Raw genomic sequence first — 23,356 nt, 5'->3', positions numbered from 1 at the left:
CAAGACGGACAGTACAATTTTGTCAAGAGAATATGATGGTCATAGCACTCTTTTTCAACAACCCAGCCTAATGCTGGGAAAGATTGAGGGCAAGAGAAGAATGGGAGGACAGAGAATGAGGTGGCTGGATGGAGTCACTGAAGCAGTAGGCGTGAGCTTAAATGGACTCCAGAAGATGGTAGAGGACAGGAAGGCCTGGAGGAACGTTGTCCATGGGGTCGCGATGAGTCAGACACGACTTCACAACTAACAACAACAACCATCTTAAGGAAAAAAGTTCTCAATATATTTTTATATATTTCCAATTCCTTATTATTTTAGTTGATTTCCTCACGGGTTTCTTTACAAACGTTTGGGTTTATTTATATCTGAGGGAAATAATCATCCTATCTTTTCTTGATATAGACTATCCCATTTCTTATATACAATATTTCTCTTCATAAAAATCACATATCCTCATAGATGAAGAAATGGACAAGCTAGTGTAAAGCATGTTTTCCATTAAAAGAACCAATACATAATCTATTATAATATCTATGTGAAAGGTAAATTATTTTTCTCTGAAATTACTACCATTGACCAAGGGGAAAGAAAGTAAATCATACACAAAGAATTATTTACAGGTAAGCAGGTGGCTTTGAAATGGAAAAGTGAATCCTGTCTCACTGAATGAGGAGGCTTACAAGTATGTCACATCAATGGATAAAGAACCTCTCTCCCTTCAATCCCATACAGGTTTTTCTAGAACTCAATCTGATAGGAGCTTCACACTACAGATATTCTTACTCTACCAGGAACTGTCACTTTTTTTCTTTCCGTTCCTTTCTTTCTCTGTCCAGTTACCACATTTTCATCCTGTTTTATTCCCATCTTTCTTTTGCCTTCCTTCCCATTGTATCAACCCTTCCCCGTTCTTTATTCCTGGGTTTGTACTTCATGGGATTTTTTCCCATTTCTACTAAGGAAATGTGGAGCAAAGAATGTGTTGGCTGAAAGAAAAGGGAAAAAAAGTTAACTGTTAAGCTACCAGCACTCTTCTGTATTTAGTCTATGTTGTCTGAAGACCATGTGAGCAAAAAAAGCTGACAGAAAGGCTGCCTGGCTATCAAAATGTGTTTCTTCCTGCATAATATATCCCACTGAAAGTGATCTATGTGTATAAGAATAAAGACACTGGAAGGCAACAGCTACATTAAACCAAATCATGTTGACTCATACACTAGGTCAGTTATAGAACAAGACCATTAAGACATCAGTATAATAATGCAGTTACAAACACTGCTTTAGAGTGGGAATCATAGCCTATTCATCTATATTTTTCTCATCTTCAGACCTACACCCTTCTGCATTGTAACAGTCATAAACTGCCACACTTATATTAAGGATTTGTCATCTACCAAATGACTGTATCAATGTTGGTCATATCCTTAATGAAAGACTTTGTTATACTACTGTGCCTCAGCTTCAATTTCTAGCTAGAAAATGGGAGACAAAACTATCTTCCTCGTCTGAAGTCCATTAGATAAGGCAATACAACTTTGGCTTTTATTAGAATCGTTGACTGAGCACTGAGTTATTTAAAACTAATGTGTTATATTGTGCTCCAAAACCAAAGCCAGACAATTACTCATTAGTACAAAGACAAAGGATTCTGTTGAACACTCTACAGTTAGCACAACAAAAAGTACACATAAATTATGACTAAACAGGTTCAGGAAGATTTAGCAACTGAGTTTTGTTTTATAAGACACTAAATGTTTTATCGATGATTCTGAGTCATAAATCAGGTGAACAGAATAGAACATTTGCAATAATACAGCAGAATAGTTATTTAAGTCTCATGTGGCCCATAAAGATCATGAAGTCAGCACTTATTTTCTTTTACTGAAATCTATTTTTAGAATTAGAAGGCCAACAAATCCTTCTGATCAAAAGGGTTGACACAGAGGCTGAAAATTAGGAGTTTGCAAACTGTTACCTACTTTAATAGTTTAAATATGAATTGTTAAATTTAACTATTTAAACTATTAAAATTGCATCTGGAAGAAAAAGCTAGCATTAAAACAAACCATGCAGAATTTCACTTGGAGTACGCCGACATGTACTATCTAATTCTACTTCATGATTCTAGTTTTCTCTTACAGGGAAATAGAACAAAGTTACTGCTACCGTGTTTCCCCCAAAATAAAACCGGGTCTTATATTATTTTTTGCTCCAGAAGACGCATTAGGGTTTATTTTCTGATTAGGTCTTATTTTGGAGAAAATATGGTACTAATTGCGTCCGACTGGCTGACAATCTTAACCGGGGCTTATTTTTTGGATCGGGCTTACTGTATATTACGAACATCCTGAAAAATCATACTACGGCTTATTTTGCAGTTGGGTCTTATTTTGGGGGAAACACGGAATGTCATCCATTATAGGAATGCATTCAGTAATTGTGATTTGCCACATAATTCACACTTAGATCCTGCTTTGGATTCAAGAAGCTCAGCATACCTCTTTAATTCCCCCTCCCATTTCATTTACCTTAAAAATAATTTTATGGGAAATATAGGGTAAGAAAAAGTTATCAGCTCAGTAAATTTTACAGGTGAATAGAATCTGAAACTGTGATCCAAAAATTTAACCACTATTGGTAAGAGATTATGCTTATGCCAAAACAAATATTGTTTAATATGCTGTTACCTGCCCTAAAAAAGTGAAAGGTTGGAAAAATACGAATCAAATAAAAATAATACTCTTTTAAAAAAGCAATCCTGTCCTTTTTAGGGTGGGAAATCCAGTCATATCAGTTACAGATATCCTAACATAAACTAGAAAAAAAATGAATGTCATGTTATTGAGAAACCATTAATGGAAAAAAATAAAAAACAGAAAATTATAGCAATGTATATTATGCCATAAAAACAAGGACTTAAAGGGGTACTACTTCTAGTCAGCAGTATACCAAGGATACAATAGCATCCAACAGTATAGTAAGTTAAATAAAATAAAGAAAAGCATTAAGTATAGTATGGCATGGACAAAGAGCACCCCAACCCACTTGTCAGAGAAAATAGGAGGCAGGAATATTAAGTACCCCGAGTTATATATTATAAAGTTTATATATTAAAAAGATAAAAATGTAACAGTCTAGCAAAGATTGGTATTGACTTTTTGCAAACAAACACTGGGAAGTCAACGTTCTAATAATAAGCAACCACAAATAGTTTTAACTCAACTCCCACACTTACCAATTGGGGGAAAAAACTCATTATATTATTCAGTCCTGAATCTATTCATCTATGCAGATACAAATTACAGGGAAGTTTAATGCAGTCAAGGAAGGAGTGCAACAAATGATCTCTTTTGCTGCCTTACCAGGACTGCTAAATGAAAAAGTGGTAGCCATTTCACAGGCCACTGTTTTTCCTGGTTTTCTGAGCTTCTTTTTTTTAAATAAAATTGTTTAATTATTTAACTGAATAGAAAAAATACCCCCACACACACATATAAAAGTACTTTCATACATGTACATATCTTTGCAAATGTTTTATACAGTAATTTTAATACAGGATCTCTATATTTCATAAGAATTGTTCTTCTAAGTATTATATTACATAACGTTGGCCAATGACCTAAATAATGTGTTTTGAGTTTGACATAATTATCCAAGAATACTCTATATCCTCAAGATGCAAATAACTTAAGTAACTGGGTTCACACATTTATCTTTTCAATGTGAAGGGAAGGTTTTTAGCAGTAAGAATAGCAAAGAGACTATTTTCCCATACTTGACCCATCAGTTTCTAGTTCTTTGAAATAACTGATGTTTCAGAGTCAAATTAATATGTGTAATCATGTTTTCCAGAATATAACAATTTTAGGACCCTGTAAGATGGCAAAACTTTACAGCTTAAACTGATTGGAGAGAAATTTATTTTAGTAAACCCCCCTCTATGGACATGTATGTATCTTGCTTCCTTTGTATAAACATCTGGTATAGTTTAACTGAAAATCTCAGACTCCAATTCTTCAATTAACTTTACCCACTCTTCGTTTTTCTTTGCTTTCCCCACAGTCCATATTAGTCATTCCTCTCACCTGCCCCCATCCCATTTTTATTATCGGCTTTTTTTCAGGACAAACTTCTAGACAATTAATATATTAAATTACTAGACACCAAATGCAATAAGCAGCCCTTAGGAAATTAACTCTATTTTTTAATAATTATGAAGTGTCTAATCTGTTTATGTTCCTGTTATTTTTTTTAAAATTAAATAAATGTTCTGCAATCAGGAAGAACCTAAACAAAACCTTCTCCACTATCATATCACAAATTTGCAAAACAAAAGTAGATAAAGCAAATACGTCCAATCACCTAAAATTCTGGAAAACCTTGGATTGTGTTTTGCATTACTACATCTTTGAAAAACACTAATATGAATAAAGTTTACTAATTTAGCTGGAAAGAAATACAGTAATAGAAATATTGGTTCAGACAATCAGCTCTGAAAAAGGCATTCTCTCAGTCCAACTCACTTCACAGGGTTGTTATTTTTGGGAAATTAGGAGAAAAAAGTGTTGGATACGATTACCATCTTATTTATAAAAAAATAAAGGCAGAATATAGATAAATAAATAAAAATAATCAGAATAATCAGAAGCTTTATCAGAATCCCCATTTGTGCAGGAAATTCATACTACAATGAAAAAAACTTTGGTTTTGAATAGCAAAATCTCAAGGACAAGACTAGCAATATTAGGTAATCACAGCATCTTCCTCCCTTAACACATATTTAAATAAATGTTGGGATTGGGCTTTATTCAAGAAACCAATATATGTCTACTCAATTTATATTTAGGCAAGGGATATATGTGATACTGCTCCACATACATGCACATTTTTTAAACTAGTAAACAATGAAAGATCCTGGCATAATTTGTTTATTAAGACAGACACATGAAGCTCATTATATATACATCCGTTCTACAGCAGCTTATTACAGATGACTAGGCCTGTTTAGAATACAAAGCTGAATAAGAATAGAAATTGCAATAGACTCAACAGACTCCCACTTTTCACAGCAATCACCAGATGTAAAAGCCAGCAATGTTTTATCTTTTTCCATTAGAGTTTGGGAAAGGAAGGAGTGGCAAACCTACACTACAGTGAATGCAGGGAAGGTGGTATATACCCTGTGGGGTTCTAGTATCTCTGATCTACCAAGCATCTAGGAGGACAATCATAGCAATACCAAACAGACAGAAGCACCATATATGGACAAATCAATCTCAGATATAGGAAAGCACAGTGGCACCTTGTAGTAACATACTGCTTTTCAATTGGGATCTAATAAGGGGCAATGGCTAATAGCAAAAGCTAAGAGCTCACTGAATTTCCTGTATTTTCAGCTTTTTTTATGCCCTCTCCAATCTGCAATAAAGGGCTATTAATACCGGAGAATTTTTATAGCTCCTTTAAGATTTTGTTTGTGTGTGCCTTTGAGTCAGTGTTGATTCCTGATGAATGTCTGGACTAGGCCTGACAATTTTCTTGGCAAGATTTCGGAAAGGGTTAGCCCTTGCCTTCTTCCTAGGCCTGAGAAACAGTGACTGGCCTAGAGTCACCCAGCTGGCTTTGTCCATAAGGCATGAGTAGAACTCATAGTCTTCCAGTTTCTAATCTTATGCCTTAAAACCACTACACCAAACCGGCTCCCTGTTTAAGAGATTACTGAGCTAATATGAATCATTCAGAACAATGAAATCTAGAGCTACTAGGTAGTAGAACACTGTATCCTTTCTAACAAAACTTATCTCTAATGTGACTACTTAGGGTATTGCCTCAGAATATTATACAATGTACAGCAAACAGGAACATCCTTATCTAGTTTGATAATACCTATAATTTGGGGGATGGAGGACTTATAGCAACTACTTCCTAACAAAAGTTTTAAGGATTCAAACTGGAAGTTCAACACAATAAATAAGCTATTTTTACACTAAACAGAATGTTTAGATTCAGAAATTCAATCATGGAATGGAATAGAGAAATCCTGTGTAACCTCAAATTACAGCTTGATCTGCCAGCCTTTTCATAGACAAGATCATTATTACCATTTCCTTCCAACATCAACCAAAATCAACTCTCTAGAGTGATGGATATGACAATAATAATAAACAGATTTGAAGAGTAAAATAAAGAAAATACTAGGAAAACACACAGGGTCACATTTAGGCTAGAACACAGATCACTAGTAGCTAGAACAGGGTTGGGCTATTGCCTAACTTTAAAGATGAAATATATTTTGCACTTTCAGGAAAAGTGCCAAGTGGGTAATCTTTGGCCAATCCCTTTCTCTTAACCCAAGGAAAGAGACAATAGCAAAACACTTCCAGAAAAATCTTGCCAAGAAAACTGCAGGGTCTTCTCCAGGCAACTTGAAGCCAGGAAAATAAAAGGTGGTCAAACTTTTTATCAGAATTTGACTTAAGTACAAATGATGTGCCATTCCTTTCTTAGAAAACTGATAGGATGATGCTTTAAAAATCCTGAGAAAGTTTCCAACCACCATCCACAGAAAATTGATAAAAGGATGAATTAGTGAGGAATCTTTATGTAGATTTATTTGATGCTTTTAATATTAAAAGTTCCTTAGAGCAGAATTATCTTGAATGATATATTACACTACCATGTTCAAAGTACAATACCAAACATAAATAAGTTGTCTTTTCATTAAAACAATAAACCATACCAAAGCAGAACTAAAATACAAAAAGTCACACAGTACGCAAAAGATTATAAGCAAATATTTAAAATTATAAAAGTATTTATTACAGACACATGTACTATCTGCTGTAAGCTTGCATTGTTCTCACTTAATATAAGCTTCCATTTTTCTTTCAGCTGCTGTGACATTTTGAATGTGTAAGCATAATGTTGGGCTCATGTCTGAACATTATTTTGCATTTAACACTGTTATGATAGTTGTTAATATTTCTTTCTGGATATTATTACCTTTTTGGTTTCATTCCCCAACAGAGATTATAAAACTAAAGTCCTATGTTTTGAAAGGTTTTTTATTTAATGTTACATGATATTTCTTAGCATACAGATCTCAAAGTATACAATATAAGTGCTTTAAAAATAATTATCTTGAGTGAAGGATACATTTTCAAAATATTACTGATTTCTAATTGCTAGTGATACAGTATATTTTAGAATACTGACAAAATGCAGTTTATTAATACAGCTAACAGTGTGCTATACAGTTAAACACTAGTAAGTTAGAGGCTTCCCTGTCCTGCTTCTCTTTCTCATTAGACACTGCTTTCACCTGAAGTACCTTTTAACAGCAATGTACTCAAAGGCAATTTTTCATTCCCCAAATGCAAAAATGTCAACATATACAGTACAGACATTTTCCTGTTTAAAAGCTTTTCTTAGTCTTTTAATTGAAGAGCTAGTACCGCATATATAAGAAGTGCATGTATTAAATAACACTTCTCTACATGGAGTGTACCAGTTCTATACTGTACATAGTCAATATATTTCTCATTTAATGGAAAGATTAAATAATTGAAATGAGGCTCTCTAGAGTCAAAATCACTACATTTCCAATTTCCAGTCTGCTAATTTTAGTTATGTTTATTTTTTTATTAATTGGTACTGTAGCTTCATTCTTTACAGGAGATAAAGGAAATATATGCAGTGCATATATTCACATCTTGTCATAAATTATATGTTAACATAAGCATAACAGTAGGAAAATCAGAATTTTTCTGTATGTTTCCATTGCTCAATTTATATTTTAGACTGTACAGCAAATATCAGCTATATAATCATCGGGAAATCTCTATTTTTTCAGTCCCCATTAGATCTTTTCCAAAGCTGCTTCTGAGGTCATTAAGAACAGCTATCAATCTTAATTTATCATTTCTGATGTAGTTTTAACAAGATACTGCAGCCATGGAGATAGGTTTCTAAAATATTTAATTATTTTAAAGTCATTAGTCAATCCTGCTGTATCTAGCTGACTAACTTTTAAGTAGCATAATTATCAAGCACCATACCTAAAATGGACTAACAGCAAGTCTCTGTGGCAAACACAATTTTTATCTCTTTAGGACAAAATAATTTCTTAAAATCTTTAAAGACTGATTTCATTGAATAATAAATATCCTTTTGTACAAATAAATGTGCTTTAAGATAGGGATATATATTACATTTTGTTATTATAGCCCTGAAGAGTCCTAGAACAATTAGGGGTCAATGCTATAAATCAGACACCAAGGAAAACAATTTTAACTTTGCTCATAGTCTATTCCTATCATGAAATTTTATTTCTGCTAAAAAGACTTCTTTTAAGAAACAAAGTAGAATAAATAAATGTACTTAAAAGTATTCCAGCAGTTCCAATGAAGTTATCTAAACAGTTGATCAAAAATATTTCAGAATCAGGTTTATTTGTTTGGATAACTTTTAAAATCAAAACTGTCCTTGGTCTTAAAAGAATACGAAGATGTCTACGTTTTCTATTTCTGCTGAACTCATGTATTAACAGGAATTGGGTATATACTTTCAAAAGTGCTTAATCAGGAAGTCTTGCAATTACATAAAATGATGCTTGTCCGCTGCTTGTCCATAATTTCCACATTCAGGCCCTTTGATTTCCAAATCCAAGAAATGTTCTGTTCTATTTCCCTCCAGTCCAAATACCAAAACATATTATTAAGAACAAAATATAAATTTGCTGCTGGATCAGAGGAACAAAAGAACAGAAAGAAAATGTACTACTATGATATCCAAATAAAAGATTGGGGACTCAGTTCACAGATATTTTAAGGGTAGATCCAGATGGTCGATTTTTAACTGTTCTACATTCCAGCAAAGAACATCAAGTAGTACTTTGTGAATTCCAATTGTTTTTCTTCACATGACTGCAGACGTGTATTGGGGTGCTGCAAGGTTTCAGATTCAGATTACAAAGCATAAAAGTACCTTGGAATCGAGATGGCCCCTAGCATCTATTGGCAACTCCTTGTGAAAAAGCAATTGTTCACTTAGGGAGACCTTATTCTATAGGAAGATATCGCTTCCTTTTGAGAACAATCCCACAAGCAAGCTGTTGCAGCACAAGTTCAGATAAGTCCTTGATTTACAACCATTCGTTTAGTGACCATTCAAAGTTACAATAGCACTGAAAAAAGAGACTTATGACCAGTTTTCTTCTTCTTCTTCTTTACTTCCTCTTTTATCACTTTGGGTTTCAAGGGAGATACAAAGTTCTGGTTGCTTACTTCTGGCAGCCTCCATCATCATTATTTGATGCTGTTCTGGTATGTCTTTGATGTTGTCTCTCCACCTTTTTCCACCTTTTTCTGTCTCAGGTTCTTTGGTCTTCCCCTCTCTTTGCGCTTTCCCCCCTTTTTTTGGTCTCCTGCTCCCTATGGTCACATGATCAAAATTCAGGTGCTTTGCAACTGGCATGTATTTATGACAGTTGCACTGTCCCAGAATCATGTGATCATCATTCTGACCTTCCCAGCCAGTTTCTGGCAAGCAAAGTAAATGGGAGAAGCCAGAGTTGATTAACAACTGCATGATTCAGTTAACAACTGCAGTGATTTGCTTAATGGTAGCAAAAAAAGTTGCTAAACTGGGACAAAACTCACTTAACAAGTGTCTTGCTTAGCAACAGAAAATTTGGGCTCAATTATGAAACACCTGTACTCAACCTGTACTGTATCTCTAATTCATGCAGATAAATATAAAATGTATCATATTTCCTTCAGAACCTTAAAGTGGAATATATTTCTAATAAGACTCTCTCAATGTTGCCATAAATAGTAATACCTATAGTTATTAGGATCTCAAAATTGAGAATTTGGTCACTTTTTTGCCTGCAACTATACCAAGTATTTAGGGAAGAAACTAAACCTTAAAGAATATATATCTTGGGATAGCAAATGCCAAGCAGTAAAAAAATTTCAAATCAATCCAAACTATTTTCTATAGCCCAGTATTCCCATAAACCATTCCAAATCATTATCTTACATCTTCTAGTTCTGCTTTTCTTTACAAAAAAAAAACCTAAAGTAACTGCCGGGGACATACCAACTTACAGAGGCTGGGAAATACATAGAACAATCTCAGTTACTCATTTTACATCTAAAAATAAAGGTGTGAAGTTTTTCATCTATAAGAATGTTTTTGTCCTAGCTTAAAAAATCTGAAGTTATCTTTTGAGGGGTAGTCATAAGAATTCTTCTAAATAGATCATCTCATTGTTAAAAAAAAATCAAACTACATAAAGCAAAGTGCAATTGAGATTTCTATAGCAAATCCTTGCCGTTAAAGAATTAGGCACCATATTTATAATAATACTCCCTCTGGAGGTCTAATAGAAAGATATCACTTTTATCTTAAAATGAAAATTAATTGGTCAATAAATAAGAAACAATTATCCATAAATAACAATCTCAATTCCCTTACATCTATTAAGTCTTAATAGGATTCCTTCTTCTAAATCAAGATTTGTAATTTGGTCCATTGTAGAAGACAACTAATCATACTTTAAATACGGAACAAAATATATAATCTATAGCTCTATGAAACCTACAGATCATGGACCAATAAACAATAAAAGAAAAGCAAAAACAAAGGAGAACTAATTAATTCACTGTAAATCATCATCCCTAATATTTATTATTCTTACTGTCAGGAGTAATGCTAACTTTAGTATAAATGCAATTATTTTATTGTTAAGCATAAAAAAGTAGAAAATCATAAAGCTATTATAAGGCATACATAACATTTTATATTTATTGCCTTATTTATCATTCAAAGTCAAGGGATGTCGTTGCTACTTTATTCTATCTTGAAATACATTTTACCCTTAATCAAACCTTTCCTTTACTATTGCACGGGTGTCAAACTCGCTACATCACATGATGTGTCGTGACATATCGCGGCTCTTTTTGCATTGCCGGCAATGGGGTGGGCACGGCTTTGGTATGATGAAACCAGCCCACGGGCTGGCAGTTTGACACCCCTGGACTATTGCCTAGCCATAAATATTGTGAGATACAGAAACAGAATTATACTCACATCATACTTTGCAATTCCAGAATAAAGTTTGTTGATCTCCCAGTCCCTCTTCCACTGCTAGACAGAACAGCTGACATTGGGCTGGGTCCAGTACTGCTCATCTGAGTAAATAGCAGACAAGGACAACATATGAAATATAGCAAGTGAACCCCACAAACCGTCAGGGGTATTTGAACCTATTAAACCGAACTGTGTTTCAACCAAAAATTTGCAACTTTCTTCAGCATGTGTAAAATTTTCAGGACACATTATTTTATCAAACAGGAAGGCAAAAATAATTTATACTAATTATAATTAATGTGACTTCAATTCAGGCTTTATTTTGACCAAGAACCTGCATAATATTTTTTCTAGGGCTAACCTCAACATTTAATATGTAAGTTGAATTATATCAGCTATATCACTTCACAGTAATTACTGTAACTCTAATTCAACTGGCCTTCAATTTTGATCTCTTTTTGACATCAATATTAGATAAAATATTAAATCAAATGTTAAGGATATATACATGTATTTTTAACTTTAAAAATACATTATAAAATACATCTTTTTTTGCATTTTTGAATCTTGAACTGTTTATAGTCCAAATATCTGAAGTAACAATTTTCTGAGTCCTCCCAATATGAGATGTCAGATCTGAATTGGGATTTTCAATGGGAACCATTTGTGGAGTTTAAGAGACAATGCTTTAAACATTGTTTGTCTGGTGGCAAATACACAGATATTATGACTCATAAATCTTCAAAAATGATTCAGAACAAGCACAGCTCCTTGGTCCCTTATGATATTTTTTTCCCATTCTTCTTTTTGATCCTGAAAAGGTATTGCTACTGAGTGGATCCCTTAAACCAATAGCAAACTTTTTTTCAGCCTCACATTTTTCAAGTTTCATTTTTTGATAGAATTCATAAAAGCAAATAATGTACACTTAGTATTGAATAAAAGTAAAAGAAATCCTACTAATTAGTCTGTAAAACTTTACAGAACTTGCAAATGTCTGAATCCAAAAGTAAAACCTTGTGGAAGCAAGATATATAACAAAGAGTACATTAGATAGGACAGGCTCAATCACCAAGATAGACAGACAGACAGACAGATATTCTTATGAGAATTTTTTCATATTTCTATGTATGTGTGTTTATGTGTATGTATGAATCTTTTAAAAAATGCTACTGTTATCTTTAAATGTAATTTGGGGTTTCCATAGAAAACATCTAGGAGCATTACAAATCTTTTGTCCCTCTGAACTGTTTCAGAAAATTTTCAAATTATTATATACTACTCTAAGTATGTTCTTCTTATTATATATTCTTATTTCTCCTCCTCTCCCCATATAAAATCAGAGAGAGTAATCCTGAGGTTTTTCTCTTAAAAACTGTCATCTCCAAGGGTCATGGCAATCAATCGCACACACTTACTTTTCCCCTGCCCCCATTGGTTTTTAGAGGGAGGGAGGGAGGGAGGGAGGGAAAGAAGGAAGGAAGATTCTAATTCCTATATTCCTCTTCCCAGGCTAATGGGTATCAGCACTCACCACAGTATTTTTGTTCAGTTTTAAATGCCTGAAGAAAGTTTATGTGACTTGGCACTATTATCTTCAGTGCATCCCTAACAAGTTTAAACTTTTCCTTTGGGGTAGATATTTTTCTTTTAACACAGAGGATGGGTAATCATTTTAAAATGAACACCTTGGACTTTGGAGGCTTAACTGGCCATTCAAACCAATCGCTATTTCTACACGGGCATAAGGCTCCAAACACAAATTCCCAGTAATTGCACCTTAGAAATGCTCTTTTCCAAGTCATTCTGCACTGTTAATGTTCAAATTGGGTAAGACAAACCATTTTCAAAGTTATTCCAAATTAAGGGTAAAACGTGAATATCTCCAGCCACCTTAAAGGTGTTTCTGAGTATTCACTGCTGTTCATGTAATATCAGAGTATCACAAATCGAAAGGTTGAAAAGAACTTTGAAAATCATCTAATCCAAGTCCGTACTCTGTTTGAAAATCTACTACTACAGTATCCCTAATACCTCCAGAAAAGAATAGTCCAGCATCTAGATACAGTGTGTGTCACTGCTGAATTCTTACCATTAGTAAGGTTAAACCTAACATTCAACTAAAATCAACTTTCTTGTAATTTACACGTATTTTTTCTTATCCCATCTTCTGGAACTTTTAAAAGCTCATCCAACACTTGGAAGACCTCTATCATGTCTCCCTAGAGCACAGGTCTGCAACCCGCGGCTCCGGAGCTGCATGCGGCTCTTTCAGCCATCTCCTGTGGCTCCCAGTCCTCTGCCATGTGCAGTCCAAAAAAAAAAGTGGGACTAAAAAAGTTCAACCAATCAATTCAAATATGCAGGGTAGGTGCATATCTTGCCTTGGCTCCACTCTTCAGTCAAACCCTGTTCTGCGCATGCGCGCATGTACGCACATGCGCACACATTTTTTGCGGCTCCCAGTTTTTCCTTTTGTGAGGGAACCGGTTCCGAGTGGCTCTTTCACTATTTCAGGTTGCTGACCCCTGCCCTAGAGTCATCTTCTCTCCAGACTAAACATACCAAACATCTCTAAGCAGTCCTTGGTTTTCTTTTCAGACCTATCACCTTGTTTTCCATGGTTATGCTCCAGTTTGCCCTTGTCTTCCTAAAATGTGATACCAGGAATAGGATGCAATATTTTAGGTGTGGTCAGACTACCAAAGGGGGGGGAAGAGGCATTTCTTGACAAAAGCATTTTGTCAATATAGTCTTCAGCTTATTGACAGAAAGAGTGTAGAATACTACTACTAATAAACCTTTATTCTCAAAGTACATGTGTACATTGAGATTAGCTGAGCCTCCCCCCCCCCCGTGCTCTCTCTCCCCCCAACACACAGTGACAAGCCCTCCATCCTACCACACCATGTGAACCAACTACACCACACACCGGCCTCCCAAGTCAATTCTGCATAAGTTCACAGAGATTATATCCCATTTAAAAGCCTAACAGCCCACGGATAAAAGCTATTTTTCAGCCTGTTGGTACGGCTGGCTATACTCCTATATCTCCTACCCGATGGTAGGAGAGTAAAGAGATACCGTCCAGGGTCTGAGTCATCCCTGAGAATCTTCCTCACTCTTCCAAGGCAACGAGCAACTCTTCCAAGGCAACAAGCCCTGGCGATGTCATCCAGTGGTGTCAGGGGACAGCCCACAATGTCTTGTGCTGTGCTCACTACCCTCTGTAATACTTTCCTATCCGCGGCTGTCAGATCAGCATACCAAACCACAATACCATACGAGAGGACGCTCTCTATAGTAGACCGGTAAAAGAGGGTCATTAGCTGTTGTTCTACCCTGTTCTTCCGCAAGACCCTAAGAAAGTGAAGCCTCTGTTGGGCCTTTCTAGCCACCTGGGTTGTGTTAACTTTCCAGGTCAGATCTTCAGAGGTAGACTCCCAGAAATTTAAAGGAGGAAACTCTCTCCACACAGTCATCCCCGATGTAAAGTGGGGCAGGTTCCTCCTTTTTTCTCCGGAAGTCTAACACCATCTCTTTCGTCTTGCCGATGTTTAGGTGCAAGTTGTTGTTACTACACCATATGGATAGTTTTTGTACCTCCGCCCTATATGCTGTCTCATCCCCACCTGTAATAAGACCCACCACAGTTGTATCATCTGCGAACTTGATTATCGCAGTGGATGGGTCAGATGATACACAATCATAAGTGTATAAAGAGTACAGGTAGGGGCTAAGCACGCAGCCCTGTGGCGTGCCGGTGCAAAGCTTCAGGGGGGTGGACAAAGCAGACCCGACCCTCACTGTTTGCATCCGATCCCTAAGAAAGCCTTGAATCCAATCGCAGATGGCGGGGGAGAATTTCAAGTCAGTCAGCTTCTGGATGAGAATGCTCGGCAAAATACTGTGGCTGAAACAGCATTAAGGGAAAACTTGTCTTCTATAGTCCTTCACTCAGTATAGGACCTGAACAGGCAGCTGCGCACTTCTCCAAATATGTAACTGCACGAGCCCCTTGTTTTGGAATGGGGGGAGAATTACCTCAATGCTTTGTTTAAAAAAAACCACAAAAAAACACAGCTGAGTTATCTCGGAAAACTTGGCCTTCTCGGTCAATCCAGATGGAGCCTGCAGAAGAGGATGGGCTTCACCTGTTCCAGCAAGAAGGCAAATCTTAAGATTTCTTCCTGTCTCGAGAAGGAAAGCCCTTTCAGTCTTTAGGTTTTTTTTTCTTTTTTTTGGAAATACTGGTGTTTCTCAGCTCCGTTTTGAGGGCCGACAATAGAAAAAAGAGTAATTAAGAAACAAAAGACACCGCTGCCACAATTGGATGGCTGTAAGCAAAAAGACACCGCCACCCATAAGCCCCCACATAGCCGCCGGAGACAGCGGCGCGGCGAAGGCAAGGAGGACGGCGGGCAGCAGGACAGACTCTCCCCACCACCACCGCCGCCGCCGCCACCGCCGGTCTGTTCAAGCCAGCACGCTGGTTAGCAAATTGGCAAAACCCACGGCCTACACGTGACCTCTCCCGGCCCAGGAGAGAGCCGCATGTTCGCTGTCGTGCATGCTTGGTTCGGCATATAATTCCACCTCTTTCGTTCACAAACCGGAGACGCCGCTATCCCGGCGTTTCTCGACCTAAAGGGATCCAGGCAACAACGAAGCTTCCTTCCCCGGATTGGCTCGAAAGGAAGCGCGGGCCCCCTCGGGACTTTCCCCGGGTCCTAGCCGGGACGGGAGGGGGGGGCTCCGTTCTATCCCCGCCTCCGCGCACGCGGCTCCCTGGGCGGGCAGAGGCTTCCCCCAACCGTACCTGAGCAGCCCTTTCGGCGGCAGCAGCGGCGTCTCAGCGGGCGGGAAGAGCCATGGCGGCGCTTCCTGCGCGAGTCGCGGCGAAAGACGCGTCGCTTCTGATTCGTGGACCAGGCCGACAAACTGGCCACGAGGCCGCGCCAGGAGGCGCGCTTTTGGTCGAGAAGGAGATTCTCCTCGGCTTCTCTCTGGACGTTTTTTGACACGATTTGGTGTTTCGTGACCGGCGACTTTATTATTGCCCCAAAGCAAGGGGAGTTAATGTACTACAACGACGCAGGGAAAATTTTGCTTCCGTTTTGGTCAGTTTTCATTACTTGCCAAGATAACGTGGCTTCATTCCCAAACTGCGAAGAATATGAAGTGTTTTATTGAGATGCGGAAAACATTTCGTCGGACCACCCTGTACCGTTAAAAATAATTACTTCCCTCAGCCAAGATTTGTTAGACGGTTTAGATAATTGTTGCACATCAAAGTCACATCCTATGCATGTCTTTATTTCCTTTCTTCCGAACATTAAAAAACTCTGGCAAAAGCAGAAGCACTCAAATCAATTTTCTCCAATAAATCCAACTAACATGAAACTCAAAACCTACTGTAATATTCAATGGGTCAATGTACTGCAGTTGCTTTTGCTTTGAATCTAAATGCAGCTGCACGCCATATCCTGCAAAGTGAATTCAGATGTTCAGATGGAATAAGAGATTATTTCAAAATGCTTTAGTTTATATTTGAACCGTTAGATGATAATATTTTATTAACACTATTTAAAACTAGTAATTATAAAGTTCTATGTGATATTTTGGGAATTCTTCTGAAGCCTGTTGTTCATAAAAAATACTTTAAAAGGAAAGAGGAAAACATTGCATAAAATTGTTTTATTCATAGTTCTCCATGTGAAAGCTATCACTCAGCAATTATGTCATTTCAGACACCTCATGGTAGTTTCAATTCCAATTCAAAATAGCATTTTGATACTGTACAGTTAATCTAAATTTAAGGGTATCTAGAATTTAATCTTCTCTAAACAAAATAGTGGCCAGATCCTGAAGCTAAAACTCAAATACTTTGGCCATCTAATGAGAAGGAAGGACTCACTGGAGAAGAGCCTAATGCTGGGAAAGATCGAGGGCAATAGAAGAAGGGGACGACAGAGAATGAGGTGGCTGGATGGAGTCACTGAAGCAGTAGGCGTGAGCTTAAATGGACTCCAGAAGATGGTAGAGGACAGGAAGGCCTGGAGGAATGTTGTCCATAGGGTCGCGATGGGTCGGACACGACTTCGCAGCTAACAACAACAAAAAACAAAATAGTATTTCTGAAAATAAACTTTGGAAATGTTCATATGAATCCATGCTAATTGTGATACAGAGCATAAGTACTAGTGCTTTTAGTACTATTGCATTCAGTTAATCTTTATTCCTAATGAGTGTGTAGACATATTTCTGTACTGTAGTTTGGCAAAAATTTAAAAGTGATTTTTCATTATTACCAAGACCAGTTCCTGCTTAACTTCCTAGCCCTGTGGTGGCAAACCTATGGCACATGTGCCACAGGTGGCACTCAGAGCCTTCTTTGTGGGCATGCATGCTGTCGCCCGAGTCCTAGACCTTCAGCTGGGTTTCATAAAACATTTTCGCTTTAGGCCTCCACCTCCGTGTGCAAAAAAAAAAAAAAAGTTCAATCACTCAATTTCAATTGCAAAGTTGGAATTGATTGATTGAACTTTTTAGTCCCACCCAGTCTGACGTTACCACTGCAGCCACGCCCACCCAATGGGCCACGTTTACCCAATTGGCCACACACACCCAATGGGCCACGCCCACCTGGCACCCGACAATACATAAGTGGGTTTTGGGTTGGAGTTTGGGCACTCGGTCTCTAAAAGGTTCGCCATCACTGTCCTAGCCCAAACTGGTTTATAAATTCATGGTTACAGGGAATGTTAAGAGCTTTATGTTTAATAGAATTACGTTTGGCAAAAGTACTTTAGATTATGTGTCCACAATTTATGTGGATGTAATAATGCTTTTGTTCAAAGTTGAGAATATTAATTTATATGAACTTTCTCAGCTTGGAAGTAACATCAAATAGACATATGATAGCAATAAAACTCATCCTAGGAAAGAATTGCATTTCTGTCCAATTCACTTTTTTTCTAAATTTACCATATTACAATTAAACTTCCCAAATCTCAAACTTAAGTTGTTTGGACTATAAATGCTTTAAAATATTTTAGAAGAACGTAGACCTTGTGTCAGCAGAGGATTTCTCTGTTTTTCATTAAAGTGGCCTCTTTTTTTTAGACTTTTGTAAAAAAAACTGAGAAAAAGTTGTGTCTGCTTTAAGAATTAATCTGATGAAAGCCTGAAAAAAAGCTACTTTAATTAATAGCAAAGAAATCCTTTGCTCATGCAAGGTCTGAAGCACTGCAATAGAGAATCATTTTTGAACTGCACAGTCATAAATAATATACCAGCTACTTATAAGCTACCCTTATCAATGGATAGTCAATAATTTTCTGCAATGATTCTGTTTCTTCTTGGTCTTTTATTAAGGATTGGATTGCTGTTCTAGGTTCCTGTTTTTCAAAGTCAGAGTAAAAAAAAAAATCATGCAAACTCAGTTTGCAAATAACAGTAAAAACAAAGTCATTGTTTGTTATGCAGTAATGCTTAAATAGAAGGGACGCAGTGGCTCAGTGGGTTGGGACACTGAGCTTGTCGATCAGAAGGTCGGCAGTTTGGCGGATCAAATCCCGAGTGCTGCGTAACAGAGTGAGCGCCTGTTACTCGTCCCAGCTTCTGCCCACCTAGCAGTTCGAAAGCACGTAAAAATGCAAATAGAAAAATAGGGACCACTCCGGTGGGAAGGTAACAGCGTTCCGTGCGCCTTTGGCGTCTAGTCATGCCGGCCACATGACCACGGAGACGTCCTCGGACAAGCGCTGGCTCTTCGGCTTTGAAACGGAGATGAGCACCGGCCCCTAGAGTCGGAAACGACTAGCACGCATGTGCGGGGGAACCTTTACCTTTACCTTTAATGCTTAAATATATATTGATACAATGCCTTTTATAGTATTACTGTATTATAATACAGAATGTTTCTAATTTATCAAATCAGTACAGACTTTGTCCTAACACAGGGGTGTCAAACTGCTGTCCGGCGGGCCAGATGAATCATAGCAAAACCGCACCTACCCCATTGCCGGCAATGGCAAAAAAGTTGCGATATGTCGCAACACATCACGTGATGTTTGGAGTTTTGACACCCCAGTCCTAACAGATAGATGGACTTGGTGGAAAAACAGTAGTCTTTTATCCAGCAGTGGCTTAAGTCCTGACTACGATTCTTTCTGTACTCATAAAAGTTGAACCTATTAGCTTTGTTACATTGAAGGGATAGGCCTTCTTGCCCCAGGATAGGCATAAAAGTAATAATTAGGGCACTGATTGTATTCTGCCTGGAAACTTGCTATTCGTTTAATTTCTATTTTTAATGCAAATACCGCAACTATGTCACAGTTTGGTTTAAAGGCAAAAAGGGTGTCTTTTACCAAATAGGCACAAATATGCCATCTCTCTGCAGCCCCTTAAACCAAACAATTTTTTCCTCAAGATTTTTTGCAAAGGACAGTCATGAAATCCCAGGAAAGGCATGGTTGCTTTAAGGAGATACAAAAACTGCTATGTTTGTATCTCTGCATGCTCTGAAACACTTCCTTGCTTATGGGGAGAGCCCCAGATATGTCCTTGGATAAGCAATGTAGCCACCGGTACGAAAACATGTTTTAAACTTGGGAGAAAAGAAATTCAGGTTAAGAAGGAAGGGAAAACACTGTTAGATTATATTTCTTTAGTCCACAGCTAGTCCTCACCTAATGGTAATTGGGACTGGAAGTCATAAAACCTGAAGTCACATGACTGTGCCACTTAAGCAATGAACATTCCGGCATTTCCGGTTGCCATTATTAGGCAAATCACCATGGGTCATTAAGAGAGGACATCATGTGGGTTGCTATTTGTGAAACTCCTGGCAGTTTCCCTGTAGACCAGGGGTGTCAAACTCAATTTCATTGAGGGCCGCATCAGCATTGCAGTTGCCCTCAGGGGGCCGGGTGGGTATGGCCAGGGTGGGCATGGCCTACTGGGTGGGCGTGGCCAGCTCTACATCGTTCGCATCAAGGGTGCCTATGGGGGTCCGGGCAGGAGTGGGACAGATCTGAGGGTCTCTGGCAGAAGGAGGGTCTCTGGGCCAGGGCCAAGGCAGTGGGGGCCGTTCCCTCACTGTTTTCAGGATGGCTTCGCGGGCCACCTGAAACCACTTTGCCCTTGTGTTTGACATGTCTGACTTTGCCTGTAGGAAGCCAGTAAAGAAGGTCACAAATGGCAATAACTGAAGAATGCTGCAATGTTGTAATTGCGACACCATGTGATCACAGAGACACTACAGTTGACCTGTACAGCACCAGTCATAAATATTTACTCAATGCCAGTGTAAGTTTGAACAATTGCTGTACAAGGGATTGTTAAAAGAGGACTGCCTGAATATTAGTAAAATAGAATTCTAATATTCTGCCTAGTCTACCTTGAAAGACTGTTAGCTTATCAATAAGCAGTGTTACAAGCTATAGCCAGTAGTATAGGCACTCCCCAGATTAACGATGTCCAACTTAAGGACCACACATACTGTACTTACAAACAGATTGCTTATTACTAAAAATGGTGGACAACATTCTCCTTCTAGCTGAAAAACCATTCAAGCCATGCAATGTTTTTATGAACTGCTGAAATTGTGCATTTTTAAATACGTCCTGTTTTCAGCAGTTCATCAGCTTAAGGAAAAACTATCCCATTTGCCATTTTTAGTAATAGGCAGACTGTTTTTAAGTACAAATTCCGACTTGCATAGAAATTTGATCTAAAGACAGCCTTGGGAACAGATCTCAATCTTCACTGGTTGTATCCTCAGAATCTTGCCGCTTTTCTCAAAATGACAGTGACAATACTGCAAGCACAGCCCCTTTCAGCCTTGTGTATGATATTGCAATGCACAAAGAAAGAGGACAATGCTTGTACATCAGTGCTGCTTTTTGTGACTGATCTCCTTGCCCCTTTGGCCCCAGCAAATACAGCCTATTTTAATAAGTTCAAGGAGTCATTTTTCTTTCAATGTATCTGAAGTTAAAATCTGAATCTTCAAAATGCAGGGAAAAAATAATGCACTAATTCTATTTAGCAAGAGATTTCATGCACACTTTTACATTGAGAATATGAAACATATGCATGAAAATTAATCTGTGTGGTATTTTAAAAAGTCATTAACCAAAATCAGGAAATGAACATTCCCTAAATTCCACAAATGCATTACCTTCTGAAATGTGTGCTCACAGAAGCTTTAAAAGGGCTTATCAATGCATATGTGTGTGGTCTACTTTTTGCAATCAGTCTGATAAATTTCTAAGTAATGATGCCTATAACTGGAAATGTCATTTGTCCCAAGTGTTCTTCGTTTCATGTTGGCCCTTATTATTTTCAGTAATATTTTTACTAAAATAAAAAAATAGTAAGCCTCCAATGTCACACAGACAATAAATCTAATACTATTCAGTATCAAAAGTTATTTTCTTGCTTCCTTTCCCGATGTTAGGGTTCACAGTGTTTTGTCATATAATACAATGTTTATTATTAGAGAATAAATAGGGAAGAGAAAAACTTTTTCATTGTCATCACTGGCAAAACTACAATATTTTGTTTCATCCTAAACCATGCTGGTGTTGCTCTTTTGACCAATCACCATCTTGACAATGCCTCCTTAGGCCATTGGGACAGTAAATTGAAAATAGCTTCATTCCAGAATTCTTGAGTTCTCTATTCCGCAAATATGGCTGCTCTCTCATAAATTGATAAAAGATCCCCTTTCTATCTCCTTCAATACTGAGACAACTGGGTGAAAACTCAAAATATCACTACCATTGTGGACTATATTCAGTTACCTGTAGGGCAGAGTTGAATAATAAAATTTTATACAGTGCTGAATATAGAATTATACAGATAGCCCTGCTTCAGGGGAGATAATAAAATATTTACAAGAACAAAAATAGTCTCCCAGGAAAGATAGGTGGTATTGGCAAAGTACAGGAATATTTGTAACATGTGACTGAAATACTGTGATGGTTCTGAAAACTAAAGGAATGCAAATGTGGGCTTAAACTGGTGAAGAGAAAATGTCATTTAGATATGTAACTATAATTATGTTAATATGAACACCTTCAGCTCAGATACTATCTGAACTTTATATTTAAAATATTGTGTATATAACTGTGATATAATTCCATACCACAATGTCACTATTTTCTATTTTATTTATTTCAACTCTCTGTATGGCACCAATACCCTTAGTAGCTCAGAATGGTTCACAGAAATTCTGTCAAAACAAATATTAGAGCATTGTTAAAGCCATCAAACAATACATAATATAAAATACTAAAATACTAAATTTAAAACTATTAAATTTAAAACAATGTAAAGATCTATGTAAAGAAACACATCTGAGTCTTTTTAACTGTAATAAAAAGGGTCTTCCTTCAATTCCAATGGCAATTTGTTCCACAACTTGAATTCTACCATGGAAGAAACAAAATTAACCATAGATCCAGATGGATCTGAGGAATACACAAATGGTAAACTATTGATGACCTCAGAGTGCAGGACAGATTCTGTGAGATTACGCAGTTCTGCAAATATCTTGTTTCTAAGCCTTGTACAGCTTTACTCACCTGGATATAATTTACCTCCCCAGTGAACCTCAGTCTTCTGTACAACACTTGGAGGAAGGAGGCAGTCCTTTTCTGTCTGGATTAAATTCAAAATATTTGAATTTAAAGACCTTATAGAAAGGGCATTATAAAATAAATAATTAATCATCTTTTAAAAGTTTCCTTAATTGTTTCACAACTATAGCTATTAAATTTGGTATTACAGTTGGCATTCATCTCAAGCCTTTTGATAATTCTTTTGGGTAGATCTCAAAATGTGCATGCTTTTAAAATGCTTGCCTATTATCTGACTGTTCAAATACCCAATTTAAGCACATGCTGTAGTCTGGAGATAATCATAGTATCCCAATGAATCGTGATGTTTTTGCAGTTATTCTGTGCAATGTAGTATCACTTCAAACTATTATGTCTTACTGGTTTAGGAGATATGCAGAAATGCCATTGGCTCAAAACACTTGTTAGGATTCTTATGCAGATATAATTACAAAAATATATGTAAGTTTACTACACTGTACATGACATGTACCTAATTTACTAATCACATTTCAGGAACTTCCTCTTGTGTTTTGATCAGATTTTTCTCAAATTTGACTCTGATCTTAAACGAGCATTGCAAATGTTTAAAATAAAAACTTTTAAGCAACAACAAAAGGAGGTTTTGT

The 23,356-nt window shown here is 37.1% G+C and overlaps 1 protein-coding gene across 2 annotated transcripts in view; it reads right to left on the bottom strand.

Annotated features, from left to right (window-relative positions):
- The window catches only part of SUPT3H (SPT3 homolog, SAGA and STAGA complex component), a 280,002-nt gene extending 263,814 nt beyond the window's left edge, over window positions 1-16,188 (bottom strand). The window contains exons 1-2 of one of the 2 annotated variants that reach the window (XM_081322942.1): window positions 15,917-16,188; window positions 11,098-11,198 (exon numbers count right to left, since the gene is read on the bottom strand). In XM_081322942.1, the coding sequence (XP_081179068.1) occupies window positions 11,098-11,198 (101 nt within the window). In that variant the 5' untranslated portion in view covers window positions 15,917-16,188. Of the gene's footprint in view, window positions 1-11,097; window positions 11,199-15,710; window positions 15,767-15,916 lie in introns of those variants that run through there. The other variant, XM_081322943.1, reaches the window with a different exon arrangement.
- Between the last annotated feature and the right edge of the window lie 7,168 nt (window positions 16,189-23,356).

Source organism: Vipera berus (assembly GCF_964194415.1).
Source record: "Vipera berus genome assembly, chromosome: 1".
In the NCBI taxonomy this organism is placed as follows: Eukaryota; Metazoa; Chordata; class Lepidosauria; order Squamata; family Viperidae; genus Vipera; species Vipera berus.
Note: the sequence above shows the minus strand (reverse complement) of the source record. Positions and strands in the feature narration are given on the sequence as shown.